The sequence below is a fragment of the Perca flavescens genome, chromosome 10 (genome assembly GCF_004354835.1).
Source record: "Perca flavescens isolate YP-PL-M2 chromosome 10, PFLA_1.0, whole genome shotgun sequence".
NCBI classification, from domain to species: Eukaryota; Metazoa; Chordata; class Actinopteri; order Perciformes; family Percidae; genus Perca; species Perca flavescens.
This window is the reverse complement of record NC_041340.1, coordinates 36,429,251-36,448,396: the sequence shown is the minus strand read 5'-3', so window position 1 is coordinate 36,448,396 and position 19,146 is coordinate 36,429,251. Positions and strand designations below refer to the sequence as shown.

Sequence of the window (19,146 nt, the reverse complement as noted above, 5' to 3'; positions counted from 1 at the left end):
AATCCCGCTCTCCTGTCATCTCCTCTCTTTGTCTTCCAGGTGCTGCATGAGCAGATCGAGGTGCCTGGCACAAGCCTAAAGCTGTGCTACCTAAGCTCCAGGACACAGGGATACCGCTCCCTGCTCAAGGTGACCATGACTCCAGCCGTGGTGTCCATGGGACTGCTGAAGGTTCACCTGATGGTAGCAGTGGAGGGCCACCTCTTCCAGAAGTGGTTCCACGCCTCACCCAACTTGGCCTACACCTACATCTGGGATAAGACCGACGCATATGGGCAGAGGGTCTACGGGCTTTCTGAAGTTGTTGGTGAGTGGAAGGGATGGATGGAAAAGAAGCTGTGTTTGGTTGTTTTATTTCCAGTGGCGTAGAAACTTTACCAGTAAGTAAGCAGTGGCTATGACAGAGGGAGATAGTGCTAATTAGGAGTCCTGAAGGAGAGATAATAGACTAGAAACCCGGCCTCCATCCACTACGCAGTATAGCCACAGTTAAGTGCTTTTTTTTCTTCCATACGTCTATTTCTCATTGAAGCCGCGTGCGGTTCAGCCAGCCAGCCGTAACTGTGGTGAAGGGTTATTAGCCATCAGGATGAGTTAGCAGTTAGCTACTGGAGCAGCAAGCAGGAGTCCAGGGGAGCCCAGTGCTATTATATTCTGCTGTCACAGTCGCTCACAGATGCTGTCAGCCAAACACTGCTGTCAGGCCACAGATGCAGTGGACATCTGGGGCTTCAGTGTGGACTAAAATCATGAGGGGCATACTGTCTGGGAAATTACATTCACTCAAAGATCCCATAGTTTCCTAGAGTGACTGTAAGTTGACATTTCTCGAAGATTATAAAGCCCATACATGGTTTACAATTAGGTTATGTTTTGCTAGGCGTGCATACAGACGCAGGTACAGTATACTACATTATTGTTTGCAGTGAAGCTGAAAAGGTGCTGGCAACAGCACTCTCACTGGGACTCAAGTGGGAGTCGATGTGTTAACACACTTTTCCTTTTAACAAGTTGTAACACAACAACAGACACATGCATGCACACATACAGCATATACATACACATGTAAGCAAACACGCTACCTCATCCTAAATCATTGTCCTTATTTTTAAATTTAGCCAAGTCAGCTGAGACTCTGTCAGCACATGTACATGGTTGGTGCAGTTTTCATCTCGGCAACCAATGTGAGGCCTGTAGGTTTAAAGGGCCTCCGGGCAATCTGTCCAATTAACAAGATTTTTAATTTATTTAGCAGCATATGAGAGTGTTAGTCAGGTGTGAGTGCAGTTTTTGGTGCAGGTGCTAACTAGCTTCTCCGTGTATCACACGTTTCACAACTTGAATGAACTTGGGAGGTTATGCTCTGATGAAGCTTTGCATAACCTCTCTTCCTGTTTTATTTCATGTTTATGTATTCTCTGTTCTTTCTTTTTTTTTCATCACTTCTTTTTGTGTCGTTTTTCTCTATTTCTCTCGCTTCTCCCCTCTCCTATATGTAGTGTCAGTGGGCTATGAGTACGAGTCCTGTGCCAGTCTCATCCTCTGGGAGAAGAGGACGGCAATTCTGCAAGGCTACGAACTGGACCCCACCAGTCTGGGCGGCTGGTCACTCGACAAGCATCATATACTAAACACACGCAGCGGTACGTACACACACACACCTGCATGTTCCCTTGCACAGACTTATCCAGTATTTCCTTCTAGTTTATATTTAGCCCATACAGTCCCCCATGTGTAGCAGGTTTACAGTACTTTATATCTCACAAAATGTGCTATTGTCTTGGGGAGGAAGTATACCAAACTGTGCTTCCTGTGGTTCACATGGAATTGCTAGGCACCTCCTTTTACCTCAGTGAGGATTTTCACAGGAAGAGCTTGTGGTGTCTCACCTAGTTTGACTCCCTCATTTGGGATTTTTGTGGTGGTGGCCGTCATTCTTGTTGTATACCATTATCTAGACTATGTGCAGTAACACTAAAAAGCATGGAAAAATGAATAGGCAGATGCACCTGTTCACCTGCTGTGACAATCAATGTGCTAATGGAATGGACACTGGAAACTGGAGAACCAGGGAGGTGTTTTTAGAAGTGGGAGAATGCATTCACACCTCCCTTGTCCTCATCACCTGATGTTAGCCTGCTGTACAGTAGAGTAATGTAATAATGTAAAATTTTTCCCGAGAATGATGCAATGCTACACTGTTTTACTTACTACCAAAGTCATTACAGTTCATCGTCAGTGGGACATGAAGGTCTGCACCAAATTTCATGGCAATCCATCCATTATTTGTCGAGACATTTGACACTTTGACACATGGTGGTGCGAGGTGAATATTCAGAGGATCAGATGTTTCAGTCTTGACCAGTGTGGTGGACCAACCGGTAGACAGACATAGCCAGTCATATCGTTGTATAATCTCTCAGCTTCTAATAACAATAATATAATAATATTTACTTGTATAGCACCTTTAAAAACAATAATTTTGAAAGTGCTTTGACAGAGGGAACAAAAGCACATACAAATCAATACACATATATACAGATCAAATTAATACACATACACATGTATGTACACATCAATGTTACAGTAATGCTACCAACGATACTGTAACTGAAAATAATGATCCCGGATCTGCGTGTGTTTCTCTCCACCTTCTCTCCTGTCCAGGCATCCTTCACAAGGGAAGTGGTGAGAACATCTTTGTGACCGAGCAGCCCCCGGTAGTAACCAGCATCATGGGAAATGGACGGAGGCGCAGTATCTCCTGCCCCAGCTGTAATGGCCTGGCAGACGGTAACAAGCTATTGGCACCGGTCGCCTTGGCAATGGGAATCGATGGCAGCCTTTATGTCGGAGATCTCAACTTTGTGCGCAGGGTCTACCCATCTATGAACACAACTGGCATCCTGGAATTAAGGTAAAAGAGTAATCAATTAGAAAGCAGATTGGGATTTAGAGGTGTTTTGGTTTTGCAGGAAAAATACTGATAGTTACAAGACGAGCTGGTTAGATTAAAGTCAGATGGCAGGAGAAGATGAGGAGGGAAATACTGGATGTTTTCAGTACATTGAACATGTAGGATTTAGTCCTCCGCTGAAACAGAAAAAATAAGGTGAGACACTGGGGATGGTAGAGTTGAGGTAGAATTACACATCGTACGAGATACCATTTCTCCAGGGTGTTTGTACCCATGGTTAGATTTTGCTGTTCACACCACAGCCAGCTTTGTGTTGCTTTCCACAGACTGTGTGAATTAACATTTGGTTTGTTGCGCTTTCTCCCTTGAAGGAACAAAGATTTCAGACACAGGTAAGATCCTCATGATGATACATTGAAAGTTTCTCGTGCACATTCCAACAACAATAGCAAATGTATTTATAATATAAAAATCTTAAAAAAAAAATTCTTTCTCACTTCAGTAACAACCCAACCCATAAGTACTTCCTGGCAGTGGATCCAGTATCTGGGGCTTTGTTCATTTCGGACACCAACTCCCGCAGAATTTATTGCGTTCGATCGTTAACGGGAGGCCGGCTGCTGTCGGACAATGCGGAGGTCGTGGCGGGGACAGGGGAGCAGTGCCTGCCCTTTGATGAGCGCTGTGGGGATGGCGGCAAAGCCACTGAAGCTACACTCATGAGCCCCAAAGGTGAGCCAGTGGCAAAGAGTCTAGAAAATGAATCACAAATTATGTTGATGATTGAATAATCATTTTAGTCAATTGTTGGCTTTCTCTGATTCCTGCTTCTAAAAATGTGATGGTTTGCTGCTTTTCTCTGTTTAATATTATTTATAGAATTTCTTTTTCATACAATGTGCTCATCTCGTGACTCAACTAAAGCAGGACAGACACAGAAGGAGGTTATAAATCAGGTTAATGTTAAACTTATTAATGGAATTATTTTTGTGGATCATTGGATCTTAGAACATTGTGACACCAAACTGTCAAGGATGTCACACTGTCACATTTCCTGTCTGTGACACGAGTGTGTGTACATGTGAGACTGCAGATGTAAGTATATGTACTGTGTATTGTATTGTGAGAGAAGATGGGAAAGATTGGAGAAGACAATGAGCTACTGATGCCCTCTTACCTGTCTCAGGGAAAGTCAGCCAGCACACATCATCTTGCCCTCTCTCCTTCTCTGTCTTTATCTCCCTACCTCTCTCTCTCTCTCTCTCTCTCTCTCTCATTTACACAGTGCCCTTCGCTGTATCCTCCATCTGCTGTTGTGTATCTCAGTGCGTCTAGAAGTTATTTTGGGGCAGAGTTGCCTCTAACAAACACTCCTGTCTGAATGCCTGCTGCCTGTTAGACCGACGAGGCTGACACAGCAGCACCACTGGTAAACGCTAAAAGAGAGAAACAAATGAAAGGTAGAAAGGTGGAAGCAGCGAGGGGAAAACCGAGGAAGGAGGTGGAGTGCATCAGATCACTTGCCTTTCCATGGAATCTGCTTGCAGTCTACAACTGCCTTCTGGGAGGAGCATGAGCTCAGCTCCCCAACCCGATGACTCATCCCAAAACTAACACTTTCTCTAACAGTTCAATGCCCCTTCCATCACTTTGTTCCCTCTCACTCAATGAAGCATCGAGCAATTCAGCTGTCAGGGCTGCTATCCGTTTTCAGCCAGTGGAAAGAGTGAAGTTTAATTGACTTAAAATGTCTACGGGTTGCCCCGCAGAGTTTGAGTTATGAGTCGTCACTCATGGTGTTCATCTCTGCTTTGACAGGTATCGCAGTCGATAAAAATGGGCTGATGTACTTTGTGGATGCCACCATGATCCGTAAGGTGGACCAGAACGGCATCATCTCCACTCTGCTGGGGGCCAACGATCTGACTACCGTACGGCCGCTAAGCTGTGACTCCAGCATGGACGTCAGCCAGGTACGACTGTTTCGGAGGGTAGTACAGTAGAGACAAGAGGAGATGGTGTGATAGATGATCGTCTAACAACTCCCGTGAGTGCTGAGCTATGACGGTTGTGTGGCAGACGCCAGCCAGGAGGTCAGGGAGAGACTGATTTAGGGAGGGATTAAAGAGTCCATGGATAAATGAATGGATCAAAAGAGAGTGAGGACTGCAGTCACTTAAAAAAATGAAGAAGAGACTTGTCTGAACCTTGGCAACCTTTCAAAACGCCTCTCTCAGCATAGATATTATCTAATGTGTAACTTTTGTTTCTGCCTACTAGGTGCGTCTCGAGTGGCCCACGGACTTAGCAGTGAACCCCATGGACAACTCTCTCTATGTCCTGGAAAACAATGTCATCCTACGCATCACTGAGAACCACCAGGTCTGTACCCTAACTAAGGCTTGATCACCCTTGCTAAACCCTTAGGGTGGGTTTGACAGGATTTAGTCCCAATTAGGCTTACTAAAGCCTATTTAGAAGTAAAATGTCATATTCTAATAAAGTTTTCTAAGTTTGGCATTACTGATTAATTAGCTCTTGGAATATTGTACTTTCTGGAATCTTACTTCATTATGAAAAGTTTCATCTGCACTGTTTCAAGAGCAAACACTGATCTCCACATTTGTGGAATTATTAGCATTCTTTTGATGATAAATGTGACATTAGCTGCTATTGCCTACAGGTTAGCATCATCGCAGGTCGGCCCATGCATTGTCAGGTGCCTGGTATCGACTACAGCCTCAGTAAGCTGGCTATACATGCAGCCCTAGAGAGCGCCACAGCCATCGCCCTGTCCCACACCGGCATCCTCTACATCGCTGAGACGGATGAGAAAAAGATCAACAGAGTTAGACAGGTATGAGAGGGAGCTGTACACAGTTGTTGGGCTGTGTGGTTGTTTGTCATTTGTTAAACTTGTTTTGTTGCCTAGCAAAACTGTCTGCACAGCTGGTCAGGCTGTGTGGGTGATTTTTAATATATTCTGAGATTGTTTCAGATCTCCAGACACTACATTCATTCCGGGCACTTTAATGTTGTTGTTTTTCTCCATTCTCTCTGTTTTGATAACTCCAAATGAATTGTGCTTTTGGTGATACATTTTCACCCAATCTCATCATTAAGCGGGTCTCGTCTTCCATTTTCTGTCTGTACATTGTTGTTAGGTGAGCACTAACGGAGAAATCTCTCTCCTGGCTGGCATTGCCTCCGACTGCGACTGCAAGAACGACGTCAACTGCAACTGCTTCTACGGTGATGACGGCTACGCCCCCGACGCCGGCTTGAACTCCCCCACTTCCTTGGCTGTGTCCCCAGATGGGACACTCTTCATTGCAGACCTCAACAACATACGCATCAGAGCTGTGCGAGCCAACCGGCCCGGCCCTGCCGTCTCCAGCATGGGCTACGGAGGGTCTGCGCAGTATGAGGTTGCATCGCCAAGGGAACAGGAGCTGTATGTCTTCAATGGGGAGGGGCTTCACATCCAGACAATTAGCCTGGTGACTGGTGAGCCACTTTACAACTTCACCTACGGTCCTGACGACGAGCTGGTCATGCTGGCAGATAACTGCAACAATACAGTGAAGGTGAGAAGGGACGGCCAGGCCCAGGGAGGAGGGGCCGGCCTGCTCAGACTGGTACTGCTGCCCGAGAATCAAGTGGTGACCCTGGGACTGGACCCCACCGGAGGGCTGCGCAGTGTGTCAGCCCTGGGCCAGGAGGTGGCTCTGATGGGCTACAGTGGCAGCACAGGCCTCCTGGCTACCAAAGCTGATGAGACTGGATGGACCACGTTTTACCAGTGAGTGTTTTTTTTTTTTTTGTCTGTTTGAATGTGTATTTGTATATTTCCACCACTTTTCTACATGTCTGAAATACAAAACGAATGACTTTCACAGGTTTTATGTTCATCATGTTCTTAAGCATTCCAAATAATTCATGCGACACCTCACACAGTGTGCTGTTGCCCCCCAGTGTTAGTATTTATAACTACAGCCAGCTCCTCAAAGATGACTTTATGTTCCTCTCCGGTAGAGAGAGAGAGAGAGAGAGTGTGTGTGTGTGTGTGTGTGTGTGTGTGTGTGGATGTGGGTTGTGTGTGTTGTGTGTGTCTTTGATTGTGCAGCGCCACATGTATGCAGTACAAATATGAGCGTGTCCTTCCCTCACCCTCAATCTCCCATCTCCCAGGTACGACAGCGAGGGTCGCCTGACCAACGTCACGTACCCGACGGGCATGGTGACGAGCCTCCACCGCGAGATCGAGCGCTCCATCAACATCGACATCGAGAGCTCCAGCAGAGACGATGATGTCACCGTCATCACAAACCTGTCCTCCGTTGAAGCGTCGTACACTGTGGTGCAAGGTAAGAGACACACTCAGCACATACAGCACGTGCAGTGGAAAAAATGACTTAATTATGAAATCCTTGTGAAAGTGCCAAGGATGTGAACAAATGCTGGGCTCAAGTCATCAACATAGGGAAATATGAATCAGAATGCAATATCAATTGATATGTTAATTATTTATAGAGCAGCAGATCAAGCTCAAGTGGGTCTGCTTATATGTTATCGATGCTTTGGCGAGATACACGCAGACTGTAAAACTACCTAATCTTAGTATTCAAAAACATAGGCGCCTTCTGTGATGGTGAATATGCGCTGGCCTGCCGACTCTAATTGAAAGTCTTGTAATTTTCACTCAGTTATGTGCAAGCTCCAGGAGATTATTTTCCTTCCCTACCCACATCCAGCCCTCTCACGCTCCCTCTCATGGAGTAAAATTACCAATATATAGCTGTTAATCTCAGCTGGGATCATCCTGCTTTTGAATATGATCACAGCAAAATTCATTAACTCATGCAAAGTGAATCCTCCTCATCCCTCAAGCTTTCTCCTCTTACACACACACACACACACACACACACACACACACACACACACACACACACACACACACACAGACGCACCGACATACAAATACAGCTCTCAACCAGTTCCCATGATCCCTGAGCCTATTTGGTCTGTTTAGAGAAGATGGAGAATAATTTTCTCCCTTTTCTTGACCAGTGGCGTGACAGAAGTATGAATGCAGACTGGGTATATAAGTCTGAAGGCCCCCGAGAGAATAAGTTGTAGATGTATTCAGGGATCCATCTGCGTTGCGGGAGGAAAAGAGGAGAGCTGTTCACAGAGCTGTAAGTCATTTAAGGTTTCCACCGCACTATGTGGGTTTCAGCACGGCTCTCTGCTGACATACTCACTTAACCATCTCCCTCTCTTTTCCGCTCTTTCTCACTCTCTTCATTAACTCCTGCACAGTGAATTCTCGTTGGCCCTCAAGCCCTCATTTCTCTCTTTCTCTCTCTCTCTCTCTCTCTCTCTTCTCTCTTTTCCCACTCCCTCGCTTCTGTTTTATTACGAGGTTGTTCAGATAGAGAGAGCAGAGAAGATTTATCTAAAGGCTGTTGCTGCCAAGTCAATGGAAAAAGCTTCACTTGTCTGTTTGAGGCATTGTTAAAATGTGCCTGGAGCTTTATTACAAATTGGCCTTATGGATTACTGTCATTTATGGCGATGCTTCAAAGGGAGACACCATCTGATCCCCTAACCTTTTGTAAATGAAATAAAAAAGCTGTATCTGCCAGATATTTCTGAGCCGAAAACAATTTTATCTTACTTTCAATCACATCATTGTGATCAGGACGGCTGTTTTCACAGATCTGAGGGAGACATTTTGTCTCAGCATTAGGCACGGGCTTATCTGTTTCCATTCTTGTGTTTGCAAGTGAGTGAGTCATTAAATTGTAAAGATAGGGAGTCAGTTTAGCCTGACTATTCTCATTCAGAATATTTTGGAGTTTGTACAAAGAGGAATCAGGATATCATAAATATTTTATGGACATCATCTGGTTCTTACTGACAGTTTAGGATTGTAAACTTCATTTTTCAGGCAGAAGGACATATAAATACACACATCTTATAAAATAAAACCCTTTTAAATGTTATTTCCTTGTATCTAAAGTGCTTTTCTTACAACATGGATGTTTTGTCGGACGCTGGTAAGCAAAGGCCAAAAGTCATCCATCTTTTTATCTTTTTAGGGTGACCCTTTACCACCAGTCCAGGGACAGCAGATGTAAAATAGCCTCCTGGCTAATTCTGGCACGTTCTTTTTTATGTCTTATTAGTGTGCATTGTCCCTGCTCAACAATCCTGAAATTAATAAATAAATCTTTTTTTTTTTTCATTTATTCATTTAATTTATGCTCACAGTTAAACAACTGAATAAAAAAGCAGGTTTAAAACATAGAAAGTCTGTATATATATATACATACATATATATATATATATATATATATATATATATATATATATATATATATATATATATATATATATATAAAATACTAAGGGTACTTAATTGCATATATATGTTATGCTCACACTAACTGGCTGCTTTCTTTGCCTACCTTATACCTGTCTGTCTCCCCCTACAGACCAGGTGAGGAACAGCTACCAGCTGTGCAACAATGGGACTCTGAGAGTGATGTACGCCAATGGTATGGGCATCAGCTTTCACACGGAGCCCCACATCCTGGCAGGCTCTGTCAGCCCTACAATTGGTCGCAGGAACATCACCCTGCCCACTGACAACGGCCTCAACTCCATTGAATGGCGCCTGCGCAAGGAGCAGACTAAGGGCAAGATCACAGTGTTTGGGAGGAAGCTTAGAGTGAGTTGGCTTTTTTATTTATTTATTTTTTTATGCATCAGCAGCGGGCTTGTTAATAATAATAACGTTTCCTGAAATTAACCTCTCCTTTCTCCCTTTTCTGCAGGCTCATGGTCGCAATCTTCTCTCCATTGACTTTGACCGCAACACGCGCACCGAGAAGATTTACGATGACCACCGAAAGTTCACGCTGCGCATCATGTACGATGCTCAGGGCCGGCCTGCGATGTGGTTGCCCAGCAGCAGCCTGGCAGTGGTCAATGTGTCCTATTCTACCACTGGACAGCTTGTCGGGCTGCAGAGGGGGAGCATGAGTGAGAGGACCGAATTTGACCCCCAGGGACGCATCTTGTCTCGTTCTTTCGTGGACGGGAAGGTGTGGAGCTACAGCTACCTTGACAAAGTAAGCACATTTGTCTTTAAGTAGTCGTCTTGGTATCAAATCTTGCCAAGGCAATTGCAAGAACGGAGAGCAATTTGAATTGCAGAATTGACTGAAGTAATACATCATTTTCATGGTTATGAAGATTCAGATTTGTCAGCTGAGAGAAGATGAATGCTGGTGCTATTTCACAGGAGGCAAGTCATCCATTGATAATGCAATTATATTAATCCGGATTTTGCCTCCCTCTTTCTGCTTCCAGTCCATGGTGCTGCTGCTGCAGAGCCAGAGACAGTACGTCTTTGAGTTTGATGCCTCAGGTCGGGTTACAGCCGTCACCATGCCCAGCGTGGCCCGCCACACCATGTTCACACACGTGTCAGTCGGCTACATCCGCAACACCTACAACCCCCCAGAGAGCAACGCCTCCATCATCCACGACTTCAGCGAGGACGGCCGACCTCAGGCCACGCATTACCTGGGCACCGGCCGCCGGGTCCTCTACAAGTACGGCAAGCTGGCAAAGCTGGCCGAGATCGTGTTCGACAGCACCGCCGTCACTTTTGGCTACGACGAGACAGCTGGCGTGCTGAAGATGGTCAACCTGCAGAGCGGGGGCTTCTCCTGCACCATCCGCTATCGCAAAATGGGCCCGCTCATCGACAAGCAGATCTACCGCTTCAGTGAGGAGGGAATGGTCAACGCGAGGTTCGACTACACCTACCACGACAACAGCTTCCGTATCGCCAGCATGAAGCCGGTCATCAGTGAGACGCCGCTGCCCGTGGACCTCTACCGATACGACGAGATCTCTGGAAAGGTGCTCCAGTCTACTGTTCTATCTCTTTTAAGCAATGATGTACAAAAGAATTTAACTTACAAAACTAACTCTGGGTTTTTCCTGGCTCATAATAGGCCTTTGGGTGGGAGGGGGGCGGCCAGTAAGCATTACTGGTCCACGTACAGTAAAGGCAGTGAATTCTATGGCAGACAGAAATCTATGCATTTACCTGTTATTTCTGACAATTTAATAAAGACAAATGTATATTATGCTTGAGTTAATGAACCCCAGTTAACAACTCTCCTATTCAAGTTTTTGTTCTGCTTGTTTAACGGTTGTTTGATAAATTACTCTTAAACACATTTAGAGAGGATGTGAATTGTTATTTTTATTCTTAGTTCTTACCATTTTGGTGCTGGTGATTTTCCTTTGGGGCTGGCTGAAACCTCTTTGGGGGGCGCCAAAGATTCCTTCTTTGGCTGCCACTTGGACTCACCTTTTCTCTAAACTGTTCCACCTACAGGTGGAGCACTTTGGAAAGTTCGGGGTCATTTACTACGACATTAATCAGATCATCACCACCGCTGTTATGACGCTGAGCAAGCATTTCGACACCCACGGTCGCATCAAGGAGGTCCAGTACGAGATCTTCCGTTCGCTTATGTACTGGATGACGGTGCAGTACGACAGCATGGGACGGGTGGTGAAGAGAGAGCTCAAAATTGGGCCCTACGCCAACACCACTCAGTACCGCTATGATTATGATGGAGACGGACAGCTCAGCGGCGTCAAGGTGAGTATTATGGATGGAGAGAGTTGGTATATTGTGGACTTTTTCTCTGTCTGTTGTCAGCATGGTTTGGGCTCCAATAGGTGAAAACTGATCAAATAATATTTACATACCGCTTTGTTTTTTTCCCCCCCATTTGTCTTTATTGAGTTTTGCAGGGACATACAGTACAATTGGCATTTAGAGTTATACATACAAACCATTTCCATTTCTGCATAGAAACAAAGACTAGACAAACAAGACACATAAGACGCTGCAGATAGTAACAAACTGAAGCAGGTAAATAGCATGAGTCAATTTTGAAAGAGCATCTATCTATATATAAAAAAAGGAAAAGGATAAGAACAAGAGTACAACAAAAGGAATTATTATATAGACATACCTCCTGTAAATTGAAAAAAAAAGACAACACAACAAAAAAGACATTGAAACACCAGTCAGTAACAGAATAGCAAGGGGAAAAAAAGAGCCTTAAACCGCTTTGTTTTATCCAGGTGAATGACTGGTCCACCTGGCGCTACAGCTACGACTTGAACGGTAACCTCCATCTGCTGAACCCCGGGAACAGTGCCCGCATCCTGCCGCTCCGCTACGACCTCAGAGACCGCATCACGCGCCTGGGAGATGTCCAGTACCGCCTGGACGAAGACGGCTACCTCAGCCAGCGCGGCTCCGATGTTTTTGACTACAACTCCAAAGGTCAGCTACTGAGGGCCTACAACCGAGGCCCCGGCGGCTGGAGCGTGGTGTACCACTATGATGGGCTGGGCCGCAGGGTGTCCACGAGGAACAGCCTGGGACAACACCTTCAGTTCTTCTATGCTGACCTCAACCACCCAACCAGGGTCACACACATCTTCAACCACTCCAGCTCGGACATCTCTTCGCTCTACTACGACCTGCAGGTAGGCCTGGGAAACCTTCCTGGAAACCTGAGTACTGATAGATATTGTTGTTAGAGCCGTTCAACCTTATCCTAAAGCAGAGGGGCTCAAATTCGTTCAGATGAAGGGCCGAAATGTATCTGGATGGAAGGCCAGGGGCTAAAAATAAAGTAAACTTACATATGTAATGTAATAGGGAAGTTTACCAGCACTGTGCTTTTCATTGCCATAAAAGATTAAGTACTTTTTAGCTGCACAAAATGTAAATTTTGTAGTGATTATGGTTAGGAGAGAGGAGATTAAGACTGAGCATGTCAAATGCCATGGCGGGCCAAAACAAAGGCCTTATCCTAAAGCATAATGTAAATGAACTGAATTTCTCGTCATCAGGGACATTTGTTTGCCATGGAGGTGAGCAGTGGAGAGGAATACTACATAGCTTCGGACAACACTGGCACACCGCTGGCTGTCTTCAGCAGCAATGGACAAATGATCAAACAGGTAATACACAAAGTTAGAATCTCACTTTATTTGCAATGAATTACTACTGCTACACACACTGTGGTAGAAATGATGTGCTAAAAACAAATTTGCATATGTAAAGGCTTCTTAAGCAAAGCGGCTCTGCGTGTGTCACCCAGGTGCAGTACACAGCCTACGGTGAAGTGTACCTGGACTCTAACCCCGAGTTCCAGCTGGTGGTCGGTTTCCACGGTGGTCTCTACGACCCCTTGACCAAGCTGGTACACTTCACCCAGCGGGACTACGACGTCTTGGCCGGGCGCTGGACCTCGCCCGACTACAGCATCTGGCCCAAGATAGGGAAGGATCCCTCGCCGTTTAATTTGTACATGTTCAAGAACAACAACCCCCTCAGTGACATGCTGGATGTCAAAAATTACGTCACAGGTAGAGGATTAATATGTATTAATGCGGTGGTGCACATGTTGAATTCTGTGGTATGAATATTTCTATATAATTAAGCCATATTTTTACTCTGTAAGTGGCTGGAGTTTTATTCAAAGCTGTCCATTTCCCCTTGGCATTTAAAAATATATTATTTTCAAGAATGTAATGTGGATATAGCAGAATAGTCAGGTAACACCCACACTCTAATGGTCAGACAGCAGATAAGGTAATATCAGTTCAATTGCATCTCCAAAACAAGCACAACTTAGCTTGTTGTGTCCTGACATTGTCTCTGCTATCTCCGGTATGCAGCAGAGTTACAGAAAACATAGTTTTATGCAAGTAACAGTGTACTGCAGATGGCACAGTAGCTGACAGCTATGTATAACACCAGATGAGTCACACAAGCAAACACACTTTCACTATTTTATGTTTCAATTTGTCATTCAGCTAATTACTTTCCCTCCTGTCTGCTGTAGATGTGAAGAGCTGGCTGGTGATGTTTGGCTTCCAGCTCAGTAACATAATCCCAGGCTTCCCTCGACACTCGCTCTACTTTGTGGAGCCGCCGTACGAGCTTCAGGCCACCCAGCACTGCGAGAACGGACAGGTACGGAGCTCTGAGCTGGGAACCAAAGCTGATATTAACCCCATGATAGTGATTCAGCAGTTCATGTTAATACAGATACCAGTCATCCTTCACAGCAATATTTCTAGGTTGCAGTCAAGTCAACTTTATGGTCAATTCTCTCAAAATATGTGCCAGACATACAGAGGAATTGAAAATACGTTTCTCTCCGACCCACGGTGCAAGAAGTACAACGTAATAAATAAATTCTAAGTAGTAAACGTGAGGCAAAACCAACCAGTATAGAAAACTAAAGAAATTGAAAATGTGCAATATAAAGGAAAAATATAAAACAAAAGTGAAAAATATTAAATGAAAGTTTAAAAATCTTTCAACAAAGTGACCAGGCTTCCTTCTTGTTCTCATGTAGCTCATCACGGGTGTGCAGCAGGCAGCAGAGCGTCACAACCAGGCCTTCATGGCCCTGGAGGGACGGCTCCTCAACAAGGAACGCCGAAGACGCAAGGACAAGCCCGGTCACTGGTTTGGCACCAGCACGCCCATAATAGGCCGAGGAGTAATGCTGGCGCTGAAGGAAGGCCGAGTGGTGGCTGGCGTGTCCGCTTTGGCCAGTGACGACAGCCGTAAAGTGGCTCTGGTGCTAAATGGCGCCCAGTACCTGGAAGGCACCCATTACACCCAGGACGGGAAGGACTGTCACTACTTTGTGAAGGTTGGCTCTGCCGACAGCGACCTGCTGGCCCTGGGGCTCACTAACGGGCGCAAGTCCCTGGAGAGCGGCATCAACGTGACGGTGAGCGGCCGCTCGAGGAGAGGAGTGACTGTGGAGTTTGCAGTTCCGTCGTTAGTACTGAGTGTTCGGTACGGGCTTGCTGTGGACGTGGTGGATGAAGAGAAGGTAAGACTGTTGGAGCTGGCCAGGCAGAGAGCGTTGGCCGGGGCCTGGGCCAAGGACCAGCAGCGGGCCAGGGATGGGAAGGGAGGCAATCGCGTCTGGACGGAGGGGGAGAGACAGCAGCTCCTAACCACAGGTAGAGTACAAGGCTACGATGGCTACTACGTACTGCCTGTGGAGCAGTATCCAGAACTGGCTGACAGCAGCAACAACATCCAGTTCCTCAGACAGAACGAGATGGGCAAGAGGTAACAGCTAGGGCAGACTCTTCCCTCTCTCCCCACTTTCACTTCTCCAAATCCTGCTCCTCTTTTCCCACCCAGCCTCCTTAACCCTACTCCTCTCAAAACCCATGGAGAATGAACCAACACACGGGGTTACTCACGGAATGCTGCAGGGACTTTTGAAAAAGAATGACTTATCAGAAAACATATTATTGTTCATTTTACTGCCACAGGCAAAACATTTAAAAGTTTAGTCAAACGGTTCTTTTTTCTTTTTCGGAAAAAGAAACTTTGAACAACTGAAAAAGCACTGAAGAACTTTGAGAAACTCTTGCTTAATGAATAAGAAGATTCCCCTTTTTAAAAAAGATAGTGAAATTTCCACCCATATTTTTTGGGTCACACTGAGAGCGGCGGTCATGACAGCTACTGAACACACAGTGGCGTTGTACTGCGTTGGCCCGTGCAGTGAAGGCTTTTCTGTCTCTAATAGACACTGAAGGCACAGGGACCAAAGTGGAGACAAAGCCACTCCAGAGTGCAGCCATTACAACTACACTTCAACGGACAGACAAGGCAATATTAAAAAGTTGGTCCAATACTACGTGTCGTCTCCCTGTCTCAGGCCTCCCATCGTCCCCGGCGGACCGGTCCTCTGCTGCCGAGGCAGCGCACATCCAACCAAGCAACACACACGCTAACGGCATCCTTGATCAAATCCAAACTGTTAATGGACTGGAAAATAAACTTTTTAAAGAAATTTAAAACAGTGAAAAAAAGTGATGGCTATATTTGTGGACAGTGGTATCACACAGCATTGTTTATTTTAAAATGGGGTGAAGAATCATATTACTATGTGTCCGACTACACTGAATTTCAGGATGTTGCGTATATTGTAGATGCCGTAGTTTTGTACGTTTCAGTCGCGGTAGAATTGTGAGACTTTCACCAAGGCACTTCTGTACAGAACGATCAAACCCACCACTCACAGAGTCCGGAAAAAAAAAACATGTTAAGTTAGTATTTATTTTATTCTTTTTTATTTATTTATTCTTAGTACTATATGACAATCATGAATGAGTCACCAGTTCTATTCCAAATGAACATTAATGGATGAGTTTATTTTCTTTTGTAAAATATGTAAGAAATGTTCATTTTGTTTTTGTATTAATTTCAGTTTGCTGCCAGGGCAAATATTAGTCACTCTCAAAAAGAATAATTTATGTAATAAAGTGTTTAAAAAAAAAAGAAAAAAAGAAGCGGTTTATACTTTAAATAAAGTCTTTAAAACTGTGAAATCTGTTTTTTCGAACTATATTTCAATGTACAGTGTATAGACCTACCTTTATGCAGCACAGTAGAATATTGTCCAGAATATCAAGTTTTATATTTCTAAGAGGAAGTGGCTTGTAATGTGCAAAATCTTTAGCTGGTCTTACTACTCTAGAGTTTTGTGGCACTCTAATATATACCATATCTACAATATCAACCCCCAGTTTGTTGTTTTTGACTGTTTTTTTGTTTGGAAGCAGAGATATTTCTGTCCTAGATCCCAACAGCAGTAGCAGTAATGGATCCCTCTCACTGTGAAGAGACTCGTGCTGGATGTCATAATGTACCAAATCAGTATTATCTAAGGATGATTCTTATACATTCACTGCAACGAGACTCTTCTGAGAACCTTATCAATAAATCATAATTGTTTACTTCAACTGAGCAGCGTGTAGTTCACTTTCATCTCGTTCTTTTGTGTTTGAAGACAATTGATGTTCAAAGCAGTCTTTAGAGTGTTGATGGTGTACTGGAGAAAGCTCCATTGTTCAAAACAAGCAGAAGATGTGCATCAACCTCACTAAATAGCTCCATTTTTGCCCCAGATATTCTTGTGTGAACAAAATAAATGACACTAATGTCGTAATAGCATGCCTGTAAACAACCACACACAACTACCATTTTCTTCTTTTCGAGCATATTGCTTTCTTTTTCAAACCAATATTTTTTACATTGACTGTTCGATCGATTCTGATGTGCTTTTAAGTAGCCATTACAATTACGGCTGTTAACTCCAAGTGCTTCCAGAGAAATGTTTTTTTTTCCCGGGATAATTATACTGAGCTATTGAATGTGAGATGCCTTATCTCCTTTTCAGCAGAGTGGAAGAGGTTAAAGTGTCTACAATCAATATTTTATAATAATGGATCAAATTACTACAGTGCATTCCGAAAGTATTCAGACCCCTTCACCTTTTTTCACATTTTGTTATGTTGCAGGCTGCAGCTAATGATTATTTTCAATGTTGATTCATCTGTTGATTTTTTTCTTGATTAATGGATTAGTTGTTTGGTCTATAAAATGTCAGAAAATGGTGAAAAAATGTCAACCAGTGTTTCCCAAAGCCCGAGATGACGTCCTCAAATGTCTTGTTTTGTCCACAACTTAAAGATATTCAGTTTACTGTCACAGAGGAGAGAAGAAACCAGAAAATATTCACATTTAACAAGCTGGAATTTATTTTTTTTTTCTTAAAGAAATACTCAAACCGATTCAAAATGTCAAACTAGTAGCAATTTAAAAGTTGACAACTAATCGATTAATTGATTCGTCTTTGCACCTCTGGTTTGCAGCCCATCTTCTAAAATATTTTTCTTCCTCGATCTACACTCAATACAACATAATGACAAAGCGAAAACAGGATTTTAGATTTTTGTTGGAGGTGTATTCATTTTTTTTTTTTTTAATATCACATAGCCCTGTTTCCATCAACATATTTTTATGCTCATTTTGAAGTATTGCATTAGAAAATGTCGATAGAAATGGCAACATCCTCACATTCGCAAAAACGTTTTTCTGCTCGCTTTTTCGAAAAAGAGTTAATACGCAAAATGGGAGCTGGAAACAGCTTTGCCGAATAAGAACATGTCAGTCACATGACTATAGTCCCGGTATCCATCGGATGGGGGAAGGATCGGGATATGTACACTCGTGGCCCAAGGTGCGTAGTGGAGTTGTGGTGCGCTGTAGCCTGGGCCTCAGCCACGTCGGGTATATTGACTAATTGTTTCAACAGCTTGAATGGTATGGCTCTGCACACCGCGTACACACAGTGGTGAACAGTTGTCTTGCTGACACCAAATGTCTCTGCCACAACCCTGTGTTCTGCACAGGTAGCCAGCTTCTACAATGCTACCTCTCTCTATTTAGCCAGAGAACTTAGCTTCTAAACTCTTTGATTTAGCAATCTTTACAATCTACAACCATGCGTAACGTCAACTTGTGACGAGACTAAACTTTGCCTAGTCTAGTTTGTTCGCTGATGGAAACGCTTCTAATCAACTTTTTCCTTTTATGCGAACATTTAAAAAGTTTGCTTAAAATTAGCTTGACAATTAGATGGAAACATGGCTATTGACATAAGTATTCAGACCTTTTGCTATGACACTTAAAATTTAGCTCAGGTGACTCCCATTTCTCTTGATCATCTTTGAGTTTTCTACACCTTTATTAGAGACCACCTGTGTTGGAAAGGCACACACCTGTCCATATCTATATAAAGTCTCACAGCTGACAATGCACATCAGAGCAAAGACTGAAGCTTTGAGGTGGAAGGACAGGCCTTTCTCACAGCAGACATTTGGACTTTGGTATGAAACATGCACAATGTAACTGGAGCTGCGATGTTGGAACGTTACAGCAGACGGCGCTTAAAATAAAGGGAAGGTTTAGGAGCTTTTTGGGTACACTCGAATGGATGGAGACAGATAGACCTTTTCAATGGAATTCAATTGCTAGGCAACAGCCTGTGTCCTTGTTAACTTCCTGTCAGATAGTGTCATTCACATATACTGCAACAGGTAATGAACTTGGACATGTGTTTATGTTTACAACTGAAATGGTCTACTAGGGTCATGTTTCTGTGACTTTCAACAATTGAACGCACCGTTAGTTTGACAAGTTGCACCTAAATGCAGCCTTAAGTCCCTTCGGAGCCCACATGTTTTACCTTTTGTTGTTTGTGTCTATAACTCATTAATGGGGAAGG

The 19,146-nt window shown here is 44.1% G+C and overlaps 1 protein-coding gene across 1 annotated transcript in view; it reads left to right on the top strand.

Moving 5' to 3' along the window:
* tenm2a (teneurin transmembrane protein 2a) overlaps nucleotides 1-16,183 on the top strand; it is a 179,637-nt gene extending 163,454 nt beyond the window's left edge. Inside the window, exons 17-35 of the mRNA XM_028590296.1 lie at nucleotides 40-307; nucleotides 1,500-1,643; nucleotides 2,668-2,917; nucleotides 3,289-3,309; nucleotides 3,420-3,649; nucleotides 4,736-4,890; nucleotides 5,198-5,299; nucleotides 5,601-5,774; nucleotides 6,082-6,719; nucleotides 7,109-7,284; nucleotides 9,418-9,653; nucleotides 9,760-10,056; nucleotides 10,298-10,855; nucleotides 11,340-11,609; nucleotides 12,101-12,511; nucleotides 12,881-12,991; nucleotides 13,132-13,399; nucleotides 13,879-14,009; nucleotides 14,398-16,183. Of these exons, the coding sequence (XP_028446097.1) occupies nucleotides 40-307; nucleotides 1,500-1,643; nucleotides 2,668-2,917; nucleotides 3,289-3,309; nucleotides 3,420-3,649; nucleotides 4,736-4,890; nucleotides 5,198-5,299; nucleotides 5,601-5,774; nucleotides 6,082-6,719; nucleotides 7,109-7,284; nucleotides 9,418-9,653; nucleotides 9,760-10,056; nucleotides 10,298-10,855; nucleotides 11,340-11,609; nucleotides 12,101-12,511; nucleotides 12,881-12,991; nucleotides 13,132-13,399; nucleotides 13,879-14,009; nucleotides 14,398-15,135 (5,178 nt within the window). The 3' untranslated portion in view covers nucleotides 15,136-16,183. The remainder of the gene's footprint in view (nucleotides 1-39; nucleotides 308-1,499; nucleotides 1,644-2,667; nucleotides 2,918-3,288; nucleotides 3,310-3,419; nucleotides 3,650-4,735; nucleotides 4,891-5,197; nucleotides 5,300-5,600; nucleotides 5,775-6,081; nucleotides 6,720-7,108; nucleotides 7,285-9,417; nucleotides 9,654-9,759; nucleotides 10,057-10,297; nucleotides 10,856-11,339; nucleotides 11,610-12,100; nucleotides 12,512-12,880; nucleotides 12,992-13,131; nucleotides 13,400-13,878; nucleotides 14,010-14,397) is intronic.
* The last annotated feature ends 2,963 nt before the right edge of the window (nucleotides 16,184-19,146 follow it).